Here is a 22,747-nt window from a genome sequence, read left to right as displayed (position 1 = left end):
AACTAACTTTAAATTTTCTTTAAATTTTTGTATTTAAGACATGTCATCATGGTAATTCTAAGCAGCAGGTACACAAGCATTGTTTTTTATGGTACAGGTGTGGAATATGGTAAAAGCATGTTTTTTTAAGCACGGTACCTCAACTACTTTTTAGTACAAGTCAAAAGATGGTAAAAGTCAGTTACCATTTGTCAAATATTTTGTACCAATAAGTAATTTTTTATTTTTTTTTAAAGCAGGGTACTTAAAATAATTTTTAGTACAAACTGTTTATTAGCAAGTTTTCAAGAGCACACCAACAATGTTTAGCAATGTTTACATGACGTACTTCCAGTGTGAAGTACTCATTATTCAACCATGTTACCTGAATAAAATGTCACAATTTTTTTTGGTTTCAGCTTTGTTTTTAATTGGGGTGGAATGTAGCCCAGTGGTAAAACACTCGCTTGATGCACGGTTGGTCAAGGATCGATCCCTGTCGGTGAGCCCATTGGGCATTTCTTGTTCCAGCCATACACCATGACTGGTACATCAAAGGTCATGGTATGTGCCATCCTGTCTGTGGGATGGTGCATATAAAAGATCTCTTGCTGCTAGTGGAAAAATGTAGCGGGTTTCCTCTCTAAGACCATATGTCAGAATTAACAAATGTTCGACATCTAATAGCCGATGATTAATAATCAATGTGTTCTAATGGTGTCGTTAAACAAAAACTATTTCAGGGTCGTGTGTAGGATTTCACAGCCCCCACCCACTCAAAACAATTTTTAAAAAATCAAAAAAATCTTTGGGTGGACCATGATTCGAACCCTATTTTTGTGCAATCACTCGGTAACAAACAATCTCACTAATTGACAATAGGTATATAATATTTATTGCTCCAGCTACATTTACATTCAGAATTAAAACACATATATCTCAGTCTTATGGCTGAGCAACTACAACAGAATGATTATACACGATTACAGTTCAATATTGTATACATGTACTTTTAAAAAAACAAAAACAATTCCTCAATAATGTACTCTCAGTCTTGGACACACCACTGTCAAAGGCAAGTGCACAAAAACTAATTACCTGCTATACACTACTCAAAGTTTGCTAGGGATTGTAGATCTTTTTGATCATGGAAAAAGTTAGGATTTTAATCTTAGGCTATTGTTAATCTATTGCTTAGGCTTTTCTGATCATCTTTCTAGTCTGGCAAAAGGATTGGTAAATGATAAGATGATGCTTATAGTTATACTGAGGAACATGACCGCTATGATGGTGGCTCGGTAAATGTCTGGGCAAGGATTAGATGGGTTGGCCAAGCCAATCTCTGTGTCATGATCAGGAAAACAATGACATATGTCCGTTACAGGGATGAAATAATGGATCCTTGTGTTCCACCATATGCAGGTGCTTTAAATCGTGGTTTCATCCTCATTTAATGACCGTCATCAACAGGAAACCACAGTGCAAATGCAGTGGCCAGCTCGATCCAATTGAATGTGTGTGGAACATACTACAAGGTAGCCATTTCACATCTCCAGGTCCAGCCACAGACTCTGCACAAACTACGTGTCAAACATTTGGAGGAATAGAAAGATCTTCTACAGACTTTCAACTGATTAGGAGCTTGAGATGACAATGTCAGCTGTTAATGTGGCAAGAGGCTAGCAGTACATCAATCACAAATATTCCATTGTTCCCCACTGTAGTACTGATCTTTTAAAAATAAAATGTTTTCAGGGGTGTATTGTGCCATATTACTTTATTAATGTTGAACACAATCCTGAATTCATGATCCTTAGCAAACTTTGAGTAGTATATTAAATTTTTTATCAAAGAATCAATCGGTTATTTTTAAACATGATTATTTTCACTTTAATATATTATTTTCATGTAGAAAAAAAAAATCTAGACATTTTGTCATACTGATAAAAATAAAATTTCAGTATTTTATCATGATCACATACGGTAATAGTAACATGTTATACAGTATACAAGATCTCTGAAAACTTGCCTCCATAATTAACCTACTTGTCACATCATTACAAGTTAATCCAGCTTCTGCAGTCTTAAATTAAAAACTGAGAATAATACAATTATTTAATTACATGTACATTAAAAATAAAATCTAGGTGTTAACAAAAAGTCCCAAGACAGACCAACAACAAAACACCAGCCTATTGATGACGTCCAAAAGACAAAACATAAAAACTGCTGGGCAAAACAATTTTGATTATTAAAAAACAAATTGCATCCATGACTAGCTCATATTGCAGACCTTGATGGCTCGGCAGGTATTAGGATCATACACTAGCACCAGCTACTGTAACGAGAAGCAGTACTTGGTGACATCTCAGCACATTTTAAACTACCACTATTTCATATGTTGCTCTAGGTAGTGAGAGAGGAAACTGGTGCCATTACATACAGCTACTTCAGCAGCTTATTCGTTCATCAACTCCATTCAAGAGAGTGGCCATTGTTAGATTATAATCAAATTCAAAAATTAAAATTTATTACGAGACCTTTTCTTGCATCGATTCCATTCAAGAGAGTGGCCATTGTTAGATTATAATCAAATTCAAAAATTAAAATTTATCAGAAGACCTTTTCTTGCATCAATTCCATTCAAGAGAGTGGCCATTGTTAGATTATAATCAAATTCAAAAATTAAAATTTATCAGAAGACCTTTTCTTGCATCGATTCCATTCAAGAGAGTGGCCATTGTTAGATTATAATCAAATTCAAAAATTAAAATTTATTACGAGACCTTTTCTTGCATCGATTCCATTCAAGAGAGTGGCCATTGTTAGATTATAATCAAATTCAAAAATTAAAATTTATTACGAGACCTTTTCTTGCATCGATTCCATTCAAGAGAGTGGCCATTGTTAGATTATAATCAAATTCAAAAATTAAAATTTATTACGAGACCTTTTCTTGCATCGATTCCATTCAAGAGAGTGGCCATTGTTAGATTATAATCAAATTCAAAAATTAAAATTTATTACGAGACCTTTTCTTGCATCGATTCCATTCAAGAGAGTGGCCATTGTTAGATTATAATCAAATTCAAAAATTAAAATTTATTACGAGACCTTTTCTTGCATCGATTCCATTCAAGAGAGTGGCCATTGTTAGATTATAATCAAATTCAAAAATTAAAATTTATCAGAAGACCTTTTCTTGCAGCAGAAATCTGCGCCACCAAAATTGTACTTCTAAATGTAGTATAGTATGTAAAAGTTCACTTGCTTCCAATATAAACAGAAACAGAAAAAGAGTAGCTTATGTAACAGCTGTGGTTTCTTCTCTCACCAATATATTCCTCGCCAAAATTGCATTCTTTATTTTTAACTGTAGTTTTTTATTTTACTAGTCAACAAATACAAAAATTCTGTGTAATTAAATGTTTCACCTACCATAACATTTCATAAAGGCGAGACAAAAAAAACAGAAAGTTTGTGGATGGCAATTACAAATAGTGCACACCTGAGCCCGTACTTACAATAAAACGTTTAGGGTCTAGACTCGATCCCTAATGATGTCACATGCATACAATTTGAATGGCGTTGTCATGACATTACTGTCTCAGAATCTGTTAAGAGTCTCGAGTCTGGACTCTAAAAAGTTTTATAAGCACAGGTCCTGGTAATCTCAAGTGTTACTTTACACATTGTGGAATGGACTTTCAGGTGTGATATAACAGACGGAGACCAAAGGCACTCAAAAACCACATCACAACCACACATTTTATCAAATGTCTTTGTATTCCATTAGAAAGCTTCCATATTGGAAACAATAACTACTATTATGCACAGTATAGTTTACATTATGCATGTACCAAAATTTGTGACCCTGATCGGGTAGCTTAGAAATGAAGATTTCCCAACACCTTAGGTTCTTGGAGCAAGTCTTCCAACAATCTCCAAATTCTGAATACGAATTGAGAAATAGACTATCATTAAATCGATCAATATATTATGTGACCTTTCATCGCAGACAGAAATGTGAGCATTTTCTCACGCCACCTCATGGCCGTTCTCAACAATTTAAAATGGGTTATGTCCCCTGAAACTTGACATATTCCTACTAGTACTAGTCACATGATATGACTGGTCGACTTAGGCCCAAAGATCTGGGTCTGGTGAGTATGGTACCAGTCCAAAATGATATGTATTGAATTGAATGTGACAAAATACAACTTGTCTGTGCTGGCGCTAACTACAGATCTGGCAATAGACGTCCTAGAACATGCGCTATATTTTCACACTGCCAGACTGGCAGCTGTGCACAATGTTCGAGCCTTACTTTTTCATTTTAATAATAAACAACAGGAAAGATATATAGCAAGCAATGTGGAATTATCGCAATTATTGTTGAAGTTTATAGGAGAAAATATATCCAAAGACATGAAGGCAGTCAATTACATTGATAACACATAACAATTACAGACCCAGACAGTAAAATACATCAGACATTCCATGTCTTTGCCACACTCTCCAGGCCCAGACCCAGACCCAGCCCCAGCTTTGGTCTGTAATCTGTTAAGCAGTGTTCTCGTTATGCGTTTAGACGCACCGATTTGTCAGCCCTACAAAAACTGGAACATATAAGACTATAAAGTAATTCTGATTTAGGTGTTCTCACAATACGATTCAATCATATGCGATAAGTCTGTCCGACTAATCACATAATAATTATGAGAACGCACATTTAACAATTATTGGTTATAGCACTGATTATGAAAAACTGAATACCACAAAGGTGTATGTGCATTTTGAAATACTTTTAAACCTGCAAAACAACATGTATATGGTGTTGTCAATGCATCTAAATAACAAATGTACATTTTAGTTTTTAACTGAAAAAGCTGCCATTGGGTTGCGGGAAATACAATAATCTCAAACACAAAATGCAAAGAGTATGATAAACATTAATTCTGCCACAGAAGAAGATAATATATAGGGCATCGTAATGGAAAAAGAATAGTTCTAACACAAGAAACAACTTAAAACAAGGCTAGGAATTTCTGAAATCTTCGTCACATTTTAATGTAAACTATAGTTCTGAAGTGCTCACATTACTCGAACAATGTTAATTAATTTCGATTGGCTTTTTTAGTATCCAAAGCCCATCTATCTTCCTGCATGGGCAGATTTTATGTCTCACCGGTTATAGGTTATATAGTTTTTTTTATAAGGTTTTTTTTTGGACGGCAGTAAACCATTGAGTCATGTATTTGTAACAACGGACAGATTACAGGTCAAATTTTGGTTGTTGCTGGTCAGCAGTTACACGATGTCATGACATTTCTATCATGTGATCAGTGGTATTGACTAGAAATCACAAAATGAAGCAGTAATTATTTCATTTCAAGGAATGTAAAATCATAAACGATCACTGAAAACAAATTACTGATGGAATAATATATATTATATACATAAACAGATGTGGAATGTAGTTATAAGATAATGGAAAAATAAATGCACACATAAGTGTTTAAACAGTTAAATTCAATCCTGGCAATTAACAAAATGCTAAACACTATGCCATAAAAATAGTCTCCACAGCATTTTTTTGTGATTAATGTGGAAGGATTTTAATTTGTCAGTATTAATTTTACCAAACAATAATTAAGAAAAGTGACAAAAAACAGAATGTTCCACAGAAAAATAAATGCTTAAAAACATTTGAAAACACCAATGAGTTCTCCATTGCATTGCCGATTGCCAGGGTTAATTGCCAGGGTTGAAATAACAAGCTTTTAAACAAAACAGCCAAATACATGTATTACTTTAAGATTTTTCAAAATAAGTAGAGTAGTGAAAAAACAAATTCATAAAAGTGAAACTGCAAATAAAACATTAAGATACTGGTTTTATTATTTTAGGATTAAGAGTGCTGGACAAAGATAGTGACAGATATGAATGCTAGTTATAATATGTAATATGTATTATCAGTAATATTATTACAATACTTGAACCATCACTGCCTACACCTTACAGCTAATGTCACAATAACCTATTTAACGGATAATGGAATCATTAACAATTATCTACACAAATGCTCAATGCCATTTCTAACACAGCTAATATTTTTACATTTATATTGAGAACAATGTTCATTCCAGTGGAGACCAAAAACATGTGTTTTTCAATTAAAATCGTAAACTGTAAAATTGTAAATCAACCCCAATGACCTTTTGAAAAACTGTTAACCGATTTAACTTTGAAACAAAAACAGTACTGAGCTGTAGTACCGGGAATGTCCTGTATAGTAATGTGGTGCTGGGGCCAATTTCACAAAAGATCACACGTTTACGTTTAACACTTAGCAGTTGTATGTTTTTATTCCATTGGTATATATTTCACAGATAAAATTACAGCAAAGACGAAAGAAAATTATTTCTGTAAATTTAACACTACTGGGTATATTAGTTGTATAGTTTTTAGTTATAACAATTGCTTTTGTGTAATTTCAACACTAGACATACAACATCTTGTGAAATTGGTTCCTGATCATCAGCTTAAATTACATAATGATTTAATCCCTGCAAATATTTTTTTTTTTTTTTTAAATACATATATAGGGTTATGTTCCACAAAGGATGTTTTGGTGATCATTTAGGTTAATAACATTTAATTAATTAAGCAAAACCTGCCAATGGTGGTTAATAATATGTATTTAATTAAGCAAAATCTGCCAATGATATTTCCTTAGAAGTATCACTTAAAATAATGTTTAGTAGTTTCAGAAAGAAATTCTAAACTATGACTAGAATAAAGATGACTGACAAAACTAATGACATAGGTCATCTGAGTCTCACTTGAGCTAACCTGTCCTAAACTGCACAACACGTCGTATTCTGATGTATGAACTAACCTGGTGTATCCTAGACTGGTAGACAAACAATTGCTATGTCAGCAAATTGTAACATGCTACTAAGTTAATGTTTTTAAAGATTAACTGTTTCAGTTTTATTGTCTTTGGTGACAATCTTGACAAGACTTCCATTTGCAGGACGTTCACCCTTTAGCCATTTGTGGAACAACCTGAGAAAAAGACAAGAAGAATTATACCAGTATATATATATATAATAGAAAGTCATCCATTAAAATGATTAAGCAATTTCAGAAACTTTAAATTCCCAAATAACCTTGACCGTAGGAGTGGGGATGCAGGTTAAAGACTTGGTGGATATTATGTATTCGTATTTACAGAGGATATGAGGTATTCCTATTTACAGATATTTACAGAGGATATGAGGTATTCATATTTACAGATATTTACTGAGGATATGAGGTATTCATATTTACAGAGGATATGAGGTATTCCTATTTACAGATATTTACAGAGGATATGAGGTATTCATATTTACAGATAATTACAGAGGATATGAGGTATTCATATTTACAGAGGATATGAGGTATTCATATTTACAGAGGATATGAGGTATTCATATTTACAGATATTTACAGAGGATATGAGGTATTCATATTTACAGAGGATATGAGGTATTCATATTTACAGAGGATATGAGGTATTCATATTTACAGAGGATATGAGGTATTCATATTTACAGATATTTACAGAGGATATGAGGTATTCATATTTACTGAGGATATGAGGTATTCATATTTACAGATGATATGAGGTATTCATATTTACAGATATTTACAGATGATATGAGGTATTCCTATTTACAGATATTTACAGAGGATATGAGGTATTCCTATTTACAGAGGATATACCATGTTTGTGTAAGGAAAGGATAAACAAGTAAATTTGGATTTCCAGTCTCACTACTGTACACTGCATAGGTGTTCAAACATGTCCATGAAAATTTACAGGAAGTGCAGAAACTTGTCTTAAAGGGACTGTCCTGAGGGATTTTTTTGCAACTAAAATTACATATTAAATATATAACTGTGTATAGAATGTCAGCATCTGCATAAACAAGATGTTTGTTATCGTACTAATGTTTATTATAGCCCTGGGAACATTTTGTTTTCAAAATCTTGATTAGCAATATTTCTGTTCAACTGAAAATTTATTAGCAACTACTGTTTAATGTTTTAAAATTGTGTAGTGATCTCTGAAACTTGTGTAGCCAATTGCGACACCATACTGAACAAAAATTAATGTTCCATGACTTTACTTCCCAAGAATTTTGTATATATGACAAAAAAATATACAGTAAAGTACACTTATAACGAGCTACTGCACAGAATGAACTGATCGTAAAGTCGTTTTATCTTCCTATATATTAATAACCAACTTATGCGCACTACTGTTATAACGAACTAACTATCATGGTCCCTTGCAGTTTGTTATAAGAGTACTTTACTGTATATTATGAAGTATAAAGACAAGTGACATTAGCACATGTCTAAAAACACATTATATATATATATATATATAGACATTGGTATTATAAACAAGAAAATGTATTTAATACGTAATTTTAGTCGTCAAAATTACTCTGTTAGTTGGAAACATCTAACAATGGCTGCAAACTCAGGTCGGTCGCTTTAAAAAGAAATCTGGTTGTGTTATTTCTACCATTTCACAGATATTGATTTCACTGACACAGATAGAAAAATGAACATACTCGGCAACATAATCAAGAGGTGTCCAAGTAGAAAAGTCTGCATCACCCATGAACTTGCGATTCATTGGTGTGTCCAGTGTGACACTGAAAAGATAAAAAAATACATCCAGTAACAATAGCAGTACAAAAGGAAAGCAAAATTTGATTTTATGCCTACACACTATTTAATCAGCAGCTATCAGACATCTAACATACAGGAACTTGCGACACCACTCGAATGAAGGAATGAAATGTTTTATTTAATGAAGCACTCAACGTATTTTATTTGCGGTTATATGACATCAGACATACAGTTAAGGATCACACAGATATTGAGAGAGGAAACCTGCTGTCGCCACTTCATGGGCTACTCTTTTCGATTAGCAGCAAGGGATCTTTTATATGCACCAACCCAAAGACAAGATAGTACATAGCACAGCCTTTGTTACACCAGATGTGGAGCATTGGCTGGAAGGAGAAATAGCCCAATGGGTCCACCGACTGCGTATCAGGCGAGCGCTGTACCACTGAGCTGAGCTCGCCCCGACACCACTAGAATTTATATTTACACACACTCTTCAGAGGAAACCTGCTACATTTGTCCATTAACAGTACATTTTCCCACAAACAGAAACAGCACCAGGGTCTTTGATATACCGGTTGTAGGGTACTGGTTGGAACAGAAAAACACTGCTGGTTCTGCAGAGTTAGTTGAATTGTACAACACAAGGACATCCGGCATGCTCTAACAACTGAACTAGATCTTATTATTAGTTAACAACCTCTAATAGATGAAGTTATGGAGCAGTGGTTGGAATTGGAAAAAACTAATGGTTTAGACCACTGATGAAGCCATACCACTGAGCTACAACTGAATCCTGGCATGTGTTAAATACTACATCATGTACACAACTTAAGTCATCAACCAGAGTGATTATCCTTCTCCATCAGTACAAGAGAATACAAATCAAAATGTTTATATAAAGATAGCTACTACAAATGAAATAAGGAGGTTTCCCATTCTTGATTTGAAGATAGGTGGGTTAGCATATTATGGGGCACAAATATTTTTAAGAGCTACATTTTTTATTCTTGATGTCCCACATCACCATAATTTATCACATATTTGTAGAAGGTTTCTTGATATTTCTGTACCAGATTCCTCAAAATTATCAACTGAGAAAAAACTTCTCACATTAAGTTTTTAAAATATCTTCTGAAAAGGAAATATCTAATTAAGCAATCACTAAATAAAAAGGCACTAGAACGGACAAAGAAAAGGCTTCTAATAAAAAACCACGTAAATTACTTACGGCAATGTGGCGGCTACAAAGCAGTTCTGAGGTAGACCACTGTTCTTCCCAGCCAGACTCTGCACCAACTGATGGACAGCAGCCTTGGCCAAACCATAGGCAATCATACCTGAAATACACACACACATCAAAGTTAAAGTTTGTTTTGTTTAACGACACCAATGGAGCACATCGATTAATTAATCACTGGCTATTGGATGTCAAACATTTGGCAATTTTGACATATAGTCTTTTAGAGAGGAAACACAGTACCTTTTTTCCATTAGTAGCAACGGATCTTTTGTATGCACTATCCCACAGACAGGATAGAATGTATTGTGGTATATCAGTCGTGATGCACTGACTGGAACGAGAAATAGCCCAATGGCCCTACCAGTGGTGATTGATCCCACATCGACCGCACATCAAGCAAGCACTTTACCACTGGGCTACGTCACACCATTCACACACACCAAAGTTATTGACAAGAAAACATTATGACATACTCACATTTACAATTTTCACTAACTTTTAAATGCTGTAAAAAGATATAAAAAAATTAATACTGGGCGTTTCGTTTTGTTTTGGGGGATGTAACTACCTTTTATTCATTAATACTGCTTTGAAAAGTGCTTATAACTATGGAAGGTAATTTAAGGGAGAAAAAAAATCAATTCCAGTTAGGGTATTCATTATACATAGGTATTTTTATTATATTTAGGCCTACATAAATGTTTAAATGAATTTAAATTCCTTGTGCTCAAACATTTATCCAATCCATCCTTGTTTATAAAATAAAATTGAAATTCAGAACAAATATACAAAATGGTTTCCGTGGCATGGTACATTGTATAAATTGCAAATTTGCTGTTGCTCAATACAGATCCAAAAATGTTTGTATTACAGATATTGTGGTGCTTATATCCCATAATGGTACTACCATGATATCAATGGAATGTAACTCGTATGTGTACAGGGCTTCTAGAATTTGTAGAAAATCCACTAGCCATGGGATCAGTGATTTAAAAAATTTACTAGCCACGATTAAAATTTTACTAGCACTACTTTACTTTACGTTAATACAATTTGACTAAATAATAGAAATAATCAGACATGTCACCTGAAGAGGGAGATATAGCTTAAAAACACTAGCATTGGGGGATTGGGGATGGGGGCAGGCTATTCATATTTACAAAATAGACTTAACTGCAAGATTTGACTCTTTTTTTCACTAGCCGTAGGGCATGGCAATAGTATTTATTTACTAGCCCAACATTGAATATCACTAGCCATGGGAGCGGGGCTACCATGATCTAGAAGCCCTGGTGTAACTACTTGCTCAGGGATCGGTGTCAGAAAAACAAAAATGTTGCTAACATAACAAACACACCGAAAAACATAGAAGAAAAACTCTATGGAGACCAGGAATCCCTCCGTGTCACTGTGAGATTCATCCTGGTAGCAAACATCTCCCTGTGATATCATTACAAGAAGGAACGAAAAGAAGAAGACTATTAGTAGCCAGGTCGGTGACATTAACTTTTGTACAGACGGAACAGCATAGACCATAGCCTCCAGTACACCAGTCATGGAATGTTGGTGTCTACAGCAGTCAGGAAACTCCAGATTGTCATTTATCCAAGTTCTATCAGCACAGGTGCAATAATGATTTGCTTACCAGGAGTTCCACTAAGAGCAGGGGCAGCTCCAGGAAGGGAGAGCACTCCTCCCTCCTTGAGGTGTCTGGCAGCCAATCCAGCAGATATGACAGATGTCCACACACTTTGCTTCCACATCATATCTGAATTCTTGATTAAATCTGTAAATACATGTAAAGACAAATATTTTATTAAGAAAAAGACTAATAAATAAAATAAAAATTAAATCCCATAAAAATAAATATACTGTAAATCCTGAAATTAATGCGATCATAATATTAATGCAAAAAATGCGAGTTTGTGTTATTCACTTTAATAATGACAGATTTATTTCTAGGTTTTATCTATGTGTCCCACATTATTAAAACAAAAACAAACAAAGATTAAAATTCTAACATATTTATACAACACCACTGGAAAACAATTCATCGTAGACGAGTACCAATTATCCTATAGTCCAGCAATATACCAGCCACGTGCGACGATCGCAGGGTCTTTGGCCTGTCAAGATCCAACATGATCCATCACGCGTAAATGGGTTTTAATACGCTAATCCTGAGGTTGACTGTTTCTTTGTTTTTACTGTTCAAGTTCGCTGCAAATTTGTCAGTATATCACTGGATGAATTGTTCTTTCATTATGACTTTGAAATCGCCGTTCACCAATAAGGAAGATTCAGCTGTAATGGTACATACATGCTAATTAATGTTTAGCCAGATGTAGGTAACTATACACGTTATGTACATGATTGCTGTAAAACTATGCTTTGAGATGATCTCACCAAAACATCCAGGACTAAGCAGATTAATTGATGGGTACGCTGATCTGTTGGTGAGTTGATCTCATTGAAGACAGCTGATTTAAGGGAAACGTACACAGACGTGTGTTGTTAATATTTCAATAACCGGCCTCTGTGATTTCGTGGTTAGGCCATCAGTCTACAGGCTGGTAGGTACTGGGTTAGGATCCCAGTCAAGGCATGGGATTTTTAATCCAGATACCGACTCCAAACCCTGAGTGAGAGCTCCGCAAGGCTCAATGGGTAGGTGTAAACCACTTGCACCGACCAGTGATCCATAACTGGTTCAACAAAGGCCATGGTTTGTGCTATCCTGCCTGTGGGAAGCGCAACTAAAAGATCCCTTGCTGCCTGTCATAAAAGAGTAGCCTATGTGATGACAGCGGGTTTCCTCTAAAAAACAGTGTCAGAATGACCATATGTTTGACGTCCAATAGCCAATGATAAGATAAAAAATCAATGTGCTCTAGTGGCGTCGTTAAATAAAACAAACTTTACTTCTTTTTTTTAAATATTTCAAAGGGAGGCCACTCGCATCAATTTCATGTCGCATTTTAGTCTGCCCACAGTCACTCGCATTAATTTAGGGACACGTTAATTTCAGGATCTACAGTATATATACAGTAAATATACATACATACATACACAGTGACAACTCGATAATCCGGACAGTATGGTTTTTCCTAAAATTGTTTGGTTTAACAATTTCCATAGTATTGAATCATACCTGAAGACATATTTCCATTGAATGGCAAACCAAACCAATAAAAGAAATAAGCAACAAATACAGACTTGTATAAACTTTTTTTTTTTATCAATTGGTGAAAAATAATTCTATACGAGTATTTCAAGAAAACAATTCAATTTTAAGTCATTACTTTTGTGGCATTTAAAATAGTTATGTTTTACCAATGACAATCGGTCTTAATTTTATTAACTACATTTTATAAAGGCAATGAACAAAATGGTATGCTAGATCAGTGAACCATGTCATTCCCATGTTGAAGGAAAACTATCGAACAAAGAACCAACAATTAAACATACTTGGAAGTGTGAGACCGAACTTTTGGCACATGTTAATTGTCTACTGACGTTTACTGGCCATGGTGGTGGATACAGCTGCTTTACTGGCTATGGTTGAACAAACTCTGATCATGTTATAAAACAATTTCTAGTTAAATGATCAGTTGGAAGAAATTACGTCCGGTCAATTGAAGCAAATTGTCTTTATTTTTTACAAATTGTTTTGGATAATGGTTATCCGGTTCCGGATGCTGAATATCCGGATTAACGAACACATTTATATAATGAAGTTTGTTTTGTATGTCGGGTGTCCATAATGTGGGGTTTCCATACTACTGGAGTCCGGATTATCGAAGTCTCACTGTGTATGTGTATGTGTGTGTGTGCATGTGTGCATATATAATGACCGTATGCCCAGTGTTTGTTCAGTTTGAGTTGAGAGTAGTATCCAATTTGAAATTGGAACATACTGCCATGTTCCAAATATTTGAAAAATATTTAAAGTATGTTTCACGTTATTTACTACATTTGTGGTTTTTATATTTTCAAACAATTAAGATCTCCTTAATGTTATAAGGATGTGATATCTGCAGTCCGACCTGAAGTATAGGCCCATTGTAGCTATAAGAATGGGTAACCTATTATGAGGGTTTCTGTTATCATTCTCACAACCGTGTCTTCAATGCAGAGCATGAACAGTTACCTTTGGAGGAAGCATTGCCACCAGCCCACCCCCCGGCCACACAGAAAATAGCATCGATCTTGTGTTCTCCCAACACGCTCTCCACACACTTGTTGACTTCCTCCTCCTGGGCAGCCCACGTGTCGGCAGGTTTCACAACGATGTTTGCGTCAGCATCCTCATTTGGTGCAAGATCTATAGAGCCAACCCACTGGAACAAATATAATTTTTTTTTTTTAAAGTATTAAGACTAATTGTGTAAACCACCACTCAGCATATTATTTAAAGCTGCATCTTGGGGAATACTTTTTTTTATTATTTAATGCCGCACACCTTAGTTCCATCCAGCGAAAATAAATTATAATTTGGTTAATCTACAAATCTGTAACACACTTAGATCACGTTTTTATCAAATGGAGTGAAAAAGCAGGTTTTATATCGATAAATACCATGGGAATCCCCATGTCCCAACTGCTTGAAATAATTTTTAAAGTTTGTATTCTGATGTCACCGGTAGATGTCGCTCGAAGCACAACAATGCCTACATCACGACAAATTTCACAGACTTAGGGTGCGTTCTTTTCACCTCTCCTGGACATGTTCCAACTGTTCTGTCCTGGTTGTATCCCCTCTCCAGATATTGTAGGACTTAGCAAAATTATTGGTTTTAAGGGTTTGTAACGTTTTGTATTGAGATACTTACTTGTCTGAACTTTATTGTTACTGAAAATGTTCACGAACTGTGAAGAAAAATCTCACAAATCGGATGTTGACTGCGCGAACCGTGCACGAGAAAACAAACTGAACCAAAATGATAACAGTCACGTGGTATACCAACGTCTGTGACATTGAAATGGAAATATCCCGTCTAAAAATAAATTAGACCTAGTCTGCTTAACGTTTTTTTCTCAAACGTGCATCAGTTTTTCAGAAATACGAAAAATGCATTTTGTGGTATTACAAACACCAGGATTACCAAAAAACACTTCAGGTGAATGGAAATGTATATTCTAAATAATAAACGGTAAGTAAAGTGCAATTTTATTTGTGAAAAAATGGGTTTAATAGCGAAAAACAACGCCGTAATGGTTAACAACTAGCCGTAACTAGGGTGTCCCTTTAACCATTAACATTAATTTTATTTCTGTCAAACATGATTCTTTCATTTCAACTTATTTTTGTGCTTATATCCAATTAATGTCCAAGCACCCTGTCCTGGGCACACACCTCAGCTATCTGGGCTGTTTGTCCAGGACAGTGGGTTAGTTGTTAGTTGGTTAGTGAGAGAGAAGAGTGTGTAGTGACCTACCTACCCACTGAGCCCTTAAAGCCGCACACCCTAGTTCCATCCAGCGAAAATAAATTATAATTTGGTTAATCTACAAACCTGTAACACACTTGGATCACGATTTTTTATCAAATGGAGTGAAAAAGCAGGTTTTATATCGATAAATACCATGGGAATCCCCATGTCCCAATTGCTTGAAGTAATTTTGAAAGTTAGTATTCTGATGTCACCGGTAGAAGCACAACAATGCCTACGTCACGACAAATTTCACAGACTTGGGGTGCGTTCGTTTCACCTCTCCTGGACATGTTCCAACTGTTCTGTCCTGGTTGTATCCCCTCTCCAGATATCGTAAGACTTAGCAAAATTATTGGTTTTAAGGGTTTGTAACGTTTTGTATTGAGACACTTACTTGTCTGAACTTTATTGTTACTGAAAATGTTCAGAACTGTGAAGAAAAATCTCACAAATGAACAACAACAAATCGGATGTTGATTGCGTGAACCGTGCACGAGAAAACAAACCGAACCAAAATAATAACGGTCACGTGATATACCAACGTCTGTGACATTAAAAATAGATTGGACCTCGCTTGCTTAACGGGTTTTTTCTCGACAACACGTTTTGTGAAAAAATGCAAAAAATGCATTTCGTGGTTTTACAAACATCAGGATTACCAAAAAGCACTTCAGGTGAATGGAAATATGTATTCTAAATAATAAAATGTAAGTAAAGTGCAATTTTATTTGTGAAAAATGGGGTTTAATAGCGAAAAACAACGCCGTAATGGTTAACAAATAAACGTAACTAGGGTGTGTCCCTTTAAGAGCTCGCTCTCGGTTTGAGCTGGTACTGGGCTGCGAACCCTGTACCGACCAGCCTGTAGACCGATGGTTTAACCACTGTACCACCAAGGCCGGTTCAAACATGATTCTTCAATATTATTTGGCTATACTCGTTATTAATGTCAAATGAAAAATGGTCTCTTATGGGAATTAGCATGTATGTATGTATGTATGTATGTATGTATGTATGTATGTATGTATGTATGTATGTATGTATGTATGTATGTATGTATGTATTATTAAAATGCACATTACTGAATAAAAAACAAGCTATTCCTTCCAACATAACCAAACAAGTTGTGAAAATGCAGAGCTAAGACTTGGGGAAATGACGACACTTACGAAAATGCAAGAAAGGTTTTATTTAATGACGTACTATAGATCGGAAATCCTACAAGTACAAATGTCGAGCATGGAAGTTGTGGAAGTTACTGGGCAAAATTCGGGCAAAATCATTTCATTGGTCGACGACGTAACAAACTTTTTACAAAACAAAGACGAATTAACATTCAACACGTGTATTTGTTTATAAACATGTTTGACACATGGCCATCATATTAACACATATTCATCTTTGTTTTGTAAAAGTTTAAGTTACTGACCAATAGGATCAGCTGAAACATTCTGTTTTAGCAGATAGTCGATTATTTTGAGAAATAAGAAAATTGCACAAAAATGGCAAGTGACGGACCGTCACCGTGTATCTTTTAAATATGGTAGGGATAGAAATTTTCGGTATCGTCAATGTCCCTAACTGTGTTATGCTTGCAACTCCGTTCAGCTTGTTTTCTCATGAATGGTCCATGCAATCAATATCCGATTTGTTGTTGTCTGCTAGTCATTCATTTGTAAGGTTTTTCTTCACAGTTCAGGAACATTTTCATTACCAATAAAGTTCTGACAAGTAAGTATCTAAATACAAAACTTTATGAACCCCTAAAATCATTAATTTTACAAAGTTGCTTTTGTTTATTCTTTAAAATTACCAATATCGGGTCCACATCACTCGTTGAAATTGACTTAAAATGGAGGAAGATGAATTAACATTTGGTGTGTGTCACATGACCCACACGTGCCAGATCAACAAGGCCAAATCATTTTATTTTTATGATTTTTAAGTCCCCTGTTGTTAGAATTTGTTTTCAATTATTGTATTCGATCTGCAAAATATATGCTACATTTTTGTGCCTCTAGTGAATAGTATTCATAATCCACTCATAACAATTGTAAATAATTTTGAGTGTATAAATTGTGTTAATTAACAATTAATTCATTAAAAAATATATATTTTACAAACTATTCACTGGTATGAACGTAATGCCCATCAGCATTGACATCAAGTGTTAATGATGTATGTTGGTAAAATGCGAACCAGACCAGAACACTTGACAAACTGAATATTTCCTTTAAAAAAAATACTAAACGTGTTCAACAACTGTGCATATTTAAGAAACATATATTTTTCATGTAGTGGCCGTAAAAATTAAAAATGATGAACCGCACATGCACGGTACGATACTTTTTGCAAACGCATGCACCTGAACATAGTTAGAAACGTTGCACTCTTTCCTGTTTACTGGAGGATGCTTCACTTTTGTTTATTGCAATTTATTTTGTTTCACATATTGTAGCTGAAAAATGTAAAATAGTATTTCTGTAAATATTGTATTTGTTTTTGTCGTTAGGTGAACACAGTTTGGGACGTCAATGGTATATGACTATGTATTTTTAATACACGTTAAGTGGCAATAACTTTGTCATGTATGAAAAGGAGGAGGAGGAAATGGTTTATTTAATGACACACTCAACACATTTATTTACGGTTATATGGTATCAACATATGGTTAAGGATCACAAAGATATTGAGGGAGGAAACCCGCTGTCGCCACTTCATGGGCTACTCTTTTCAATTAGCAGCAAGGGATCTTTTATATGCACCATCCCATAGACAGGATAGCACATACCACGGTTTGGGACGTCAATGGTATATGACTATGTATTTTTAATACACGTTAAGTGGCAATAACTTTGTCATTTATGAAGAGGAGGAGGAAATGGTTTATTTAATGACACACTCAACACATTTATTTGCGGTTATATGGTATCAACATATGGTTAAGGATCACACAGATATTGAGGGAGGAAACCCGCTGTCGCCACTTCATGGGCTACTCTTTTCAATTAGCAGCAAGGGATCTTTTATATGCACCATCCCATAGACAGGATAGAACATACCACGGCCTTTGATAAACCAATCGTGGTACACTGGCTGGAGCGAAAAATAGCCCTATGGGGCCAATGGGCCCCACTGATGAGATCGATCCTAGACTGACCGCACATCAAGCGAGCGCTGTACCACTGACCTACGTCCCGCTCTGTATGAGCAAAATACTGTGGAAATATATCAAATTTACCGATATACAACAATTTTTTTAAATCTGATTCTGTGTTAAGGCCTGCGAGGCTGGGGCGGGGTATAGAGTTGCAGCCCTTGGCCAGTTGGTACCTATTATTATTAAAATTAAAATAACTAACAAAGTTGTGCGTCTTGAAATATTTGACGCATGTCGATCCTAGTGCACCTTTTCCACCATAAATCAAAATTCGACCTTGTGTTGCCATCGTTTTATAATGCTTTTAGTGTTGCAAACACACGCTACTCTACCAGCACTTGTTTCTAAAAAAAAATAGAGAAGTCAACCGGAAGTAACATGCAATTTCTTTTCTTTAACGCAATTTATGACGAAGCGCCACAAAAATATATAAATCACCTTCGAAGTCAGCATGAACCGTAACCTTAAAGTATTATTTTTTGACATAGTTTAAGTTACAGGATGTGATGTTTAATGGAGATGTTTCACTAACAAGACCATGAGTCTGACAGTAATATCCTATACATCAAATTAAAATATATTTATAAGTCAAAACATATATATATAGATCAACTGATATTTCGGTAATTCATTATATACATGTATAGTCTTTGAGGAAACCCTCTACATGTTTCAACAAGTTTGTTACGTGCACTTTCCCTTACACGACAGCACATACAACGGCCTTTGACATACCAGTCGTGGAGTACTAGCTGGGACGGAGAGAAACCCAGATAATAGGTCATCCAAGGGGATTCAATCCTATGATGCAAACACCTCTTTTCTAGCTGTTGATCAGCTTCCGACGTCTGAAAGTACTGTGTTGCAAAAAGAAAACAAATTTAGGCTATACACCTAGCCATAAGCGTACGAGGCAGGGGGTGGATCAACTTGATCCCTCTAATCCTAGAATAAAACCTCAAATTCGGGCAAAAATAATAAGAGATATTTGGGCAAAATGTGTTCACCTGAGATCTTTTTACCATGTGTTTCCACCATTCTACCATCAAAATTAGCGGTGCGACAATTTACCCAATTTACCCAATACTTACCCAATACCACTACTAACTATTATATCATCACGCAAGAACCCCTAAACCTGGATATTAGTTACACGTGTTGTTTGTGGCGAATTGTATACTCCCTTCGTTCACCCTTCTATAATACGAATAATTTTTATAAAATAAAATATAAAAAAATACTAACTACAAAGAACCCAGAAGCAAACAATGTTTGGTCTTAATTGGTGAAACGACAAATTGAGGCCTTTCCACTTAGCGCCTAAGTAAATAATTTATTAAAAAATATCTGTAAAAAATATTTTTAGACTTGCCCGCTCAAAAACTGCATCTAATAAACTGGTAATGTAAAGATATAATATCTAATGACTAAAGGTCTTGTACCTGATTTGGCAGACGCTTCAAAAATGTATTTTTATTTTTCTCACACCTGTTGTAATTGTTTGGGGGGTTTTGTGGGTGTTTTTTTTTAATGTTTTCTGATCACAGTAATGTGATAAAACTTGTCCATATCATCAAGATTAGAATTATATAAAAAAAAATTATACTTACCTCTTTTTTTATTTTATAAAAATTATTCGTATTATAGAAGGGTGAACGAAGGGAGCATACAATTCGCCGCAAACAACACGTGTAACTAATATCCAGGTTTAGGGGTTCTTGCGTGATGATATAATAGTTAGTAGTAGTATTGGGTAAGTATTGGGTAGTATTGGGAAACCGTCGCACCCAAAATTAGTTGTAATCCATGTAAACATGCGTAATAATTAGTTTGCAACTCTAAATAGCTGTTTGTTAGTAATGCCAATATGAATAAGAGACCGTCCATAATTTTCAACATTTTCATGAGCGTACAAACCGTACGCGGGGGGTGGGGGGTGGGGTGTGGTGTGTGTGTGTGTGTTGGAAGGGGCCAGCGTACACTTTTTTTGAAAATGAAAAATGTCGATCAACATTTTTCATTTGGGGATGTATACTTTTGGGGGGGGGGGGGGGGGGCAAAAGTGTACGGTTTGTACGCTCGTGAAAATTATGGACGGCCCCTGATGTTATCCAGATTAGGGCATTTTCCTTTAATTCGGGCCAAAAACCAGTCTGCCCCTCCGCCCCCTCCCCCCAACAAAAATGGAAGCCCGTATGCCTGGATGCAGGTAATGTATCAATCCGGGAAGTGTACGCACAAACTAAATTTCGCTGTTTTTAAAAATCTTCTTGCAAACAATTTTGAGGGGCGGGGCGGGGTGGGGGGGGTGTTGTGGTGGTGGTGGGGGGTGTTGTGGTGGTGGGGGTGGGTGTTGTTTAGGCTTATGATCAGGCACGAAGTGCCTCACACGAGGGCGCGAGGCGCCTGAGTTGCTTAGGGGGTCCGGGGAGATATTGTTAATGGACCTACTCACCTCATTAGAAGTTTGCTGGCGTGACGGTCTATTTTTAGATTAAAAATCATTTATGACAAGCATCCGTCTAAATATAGACTAGTTATCTGACCGAGCCGAACTAGATCATTACAGAGAAGGGGTGTAGTATTCATACAATTTTTTATACCTGTGCTGTACAGTACAATACTGCTGCACGTTGACACTCGGAGTTGAGTGTTTGTGTAACAAGGGCATTTTAATCTGTACATAATGTTTTATTTTGTTTATTTCAGTTTACAATTAGTTTGTTCTTTCTTTCAGACTGACATGCAAGCTGAAATAATTATAGTTCACCTGACTCTTGCTCACACTTCACTATAGTTCGCGTCACGGCAATCGGCACCTACGTTTTCAGCAATAACTTTACTTCTAAAAAATCTTTTTTTCGCTCCTATTTTTTTAATTTTTGAAATAATTTAATTTAAATTTAAAAAAACAATAGTTCTTTTTTAAAATTTCCAAAACGTTTTTCCTTTTTTGCCTATATGAAAATGTGCGTGGAAAATTGCTCAAAAATCGAAAATTGTCTAAAAATGTTTTTGTTTCGCTATTTTTTTAATTTTTGTGAAATGTTTATTTAAATTCATAGGGGGGGGGGGGGGAAAGGTTTTTGTTATTTCCAAAACTACCTACGTCGATCCAAACTAAAATAATAAAGGAAAAAACCCCTACTCAGACAGCTAAGCTGTTTATGGTATAGGCCCACGAAATGCACAGAACACACAACTCATCCACACCTTGCAGCAGCAGCAATGGTACCACGCATGTTAGATGTTTACTGGACAAAAGACACACAAAAACACCTTCGTGTCGTTTATAAGACAAAAATTTCAAATATTACACATTTAGCATAATCTACAATCAATCCCAAAGTCATAAGAACCCATAAAATCGAGAAATTGATACATTTGTTTACAAACTTTGACGTTTTCACTAAGTTCGCAACAGCAGACATATGGAGTGCGCATGCGCTGAGTAAGAAAGTTCGTTTTCAATTAAAAAAATGACGGATTATAATCTGCACCAATCAACAAAATATTTACACTAATAGCTCGACAAGTATCTCAGGCATTAATTGGCTAGCGAACTGGGATAAAACCGCCACCTGTCAAAATGGTTGACACGTGGAATCCCTTCGAGTCTCCGATTTTAGCAGGGAATCCTTAAGCTTTTCAATTAGGAATGAAATTTAAACGATTTAAAAACATGAAAAATGACGGTGGAAAAATCAATCAGAAAAATATAACAAAACTATTTTCGGGTAGAAAAATGGTTAAAGTTCCATATTCTGAGCGAACTGGCTCGCGATCGCCGTTTTATTAAAATTAAAATGGTGTTGACGGTGAAAAAGCCAATGTCAAAACGTTACTTAACCATTGAATTTAATTAGGTCAGCGCTCAGCGAGCAAACTTCTTCTGATAGCAATGGACCTACTCACCATTTAAGTCTACTGTAGGCATACTAAAACAATAAACTTAAAAAAAAAAAAAAAGCCCATAATCTTTTTGTTCTGTGATAAAATTCACTTCTTTATTTCTTCAGGAATGAATTTTGCTCCCAACATTTCGAGATTTCCTTTTTTTTTTTTTAATATTCCCCGACTTTAATCGTATGCCCTATTCCGTATTCAGTTTTAGTTATGGAGATAGTAAAGTGATATTATGGGAAATTTTAAAATAAAAAATGCTAAATTATATAGTACGAAAGTCCTAGTTATTCTCTTAACTATTGCTAAAAAAAAACAAAAAAAACGTGTACCACA

General features: G+C 35.3%; 1 protein-coding gene across 2 annotated transcripts; it reads right to left on the bottom strand.

Moving 5' to 3' along the window:
- Nucleotides 1-857: 857 nt before the first annotated feature.
- LOC121382571 (dihydropteridine reductase-like) lies at nt 858-18,867 on the bottom strand. Of its 2 annotated transcripts, XR_005959181.1 has the most exons (7): nt 18,711-18,867; nt 14,064-14,253; nt 11,559-11,699; nt 9,902-10,010; nt 8,610-8,693; nt 3,176-7,050; nt 858-2,601 (listed from the first exon to the last, which is right to left on the bottom strand). XR_005959181.1 is itself a non-coding variant. In XM_041512047.1 (6 exons), exons 1-6 carry the CDS (start codon nt 18,795-18,797, stop codon nt 6,954-6,956), a joined length of 708 nt encoding a protein of 235 aa, XP_041367981.1. In that variant the 5' UTR covers nt 18,798-18,867; the 3' UTR covers nt 858-6,953. The 2 variants fall into 2 exon arrangements, 1 of the variants encoding a protein (XP_041367981.1); XM_041512047.1 differs by having other exon boundaries at nt 858-7,050.
- Between the last annotated feature and the right edge of the window lie 3,880 nt (nt 18,868-22,747).

Source organism: Gigantopelta aegis, chromosome 10 (assembly GCF_016097555.1).
Source record: "Gigantopelta aegis isolate Gae_Host chromosome 10, Gae_host_genome, whole genome shotgun sequence".
In the NCBI taxonomy this organism is placed as follows: domain Eukaryota; kingdom Metazoa; phylum Mollusca; class Gastropoda; order Neomphalida; family Peltospiridae; genus Gigantopelta; species Gigantopelta aegis.
This window is presented reverse-complemented; position numbering and strand designations above follow the sequence as displayed.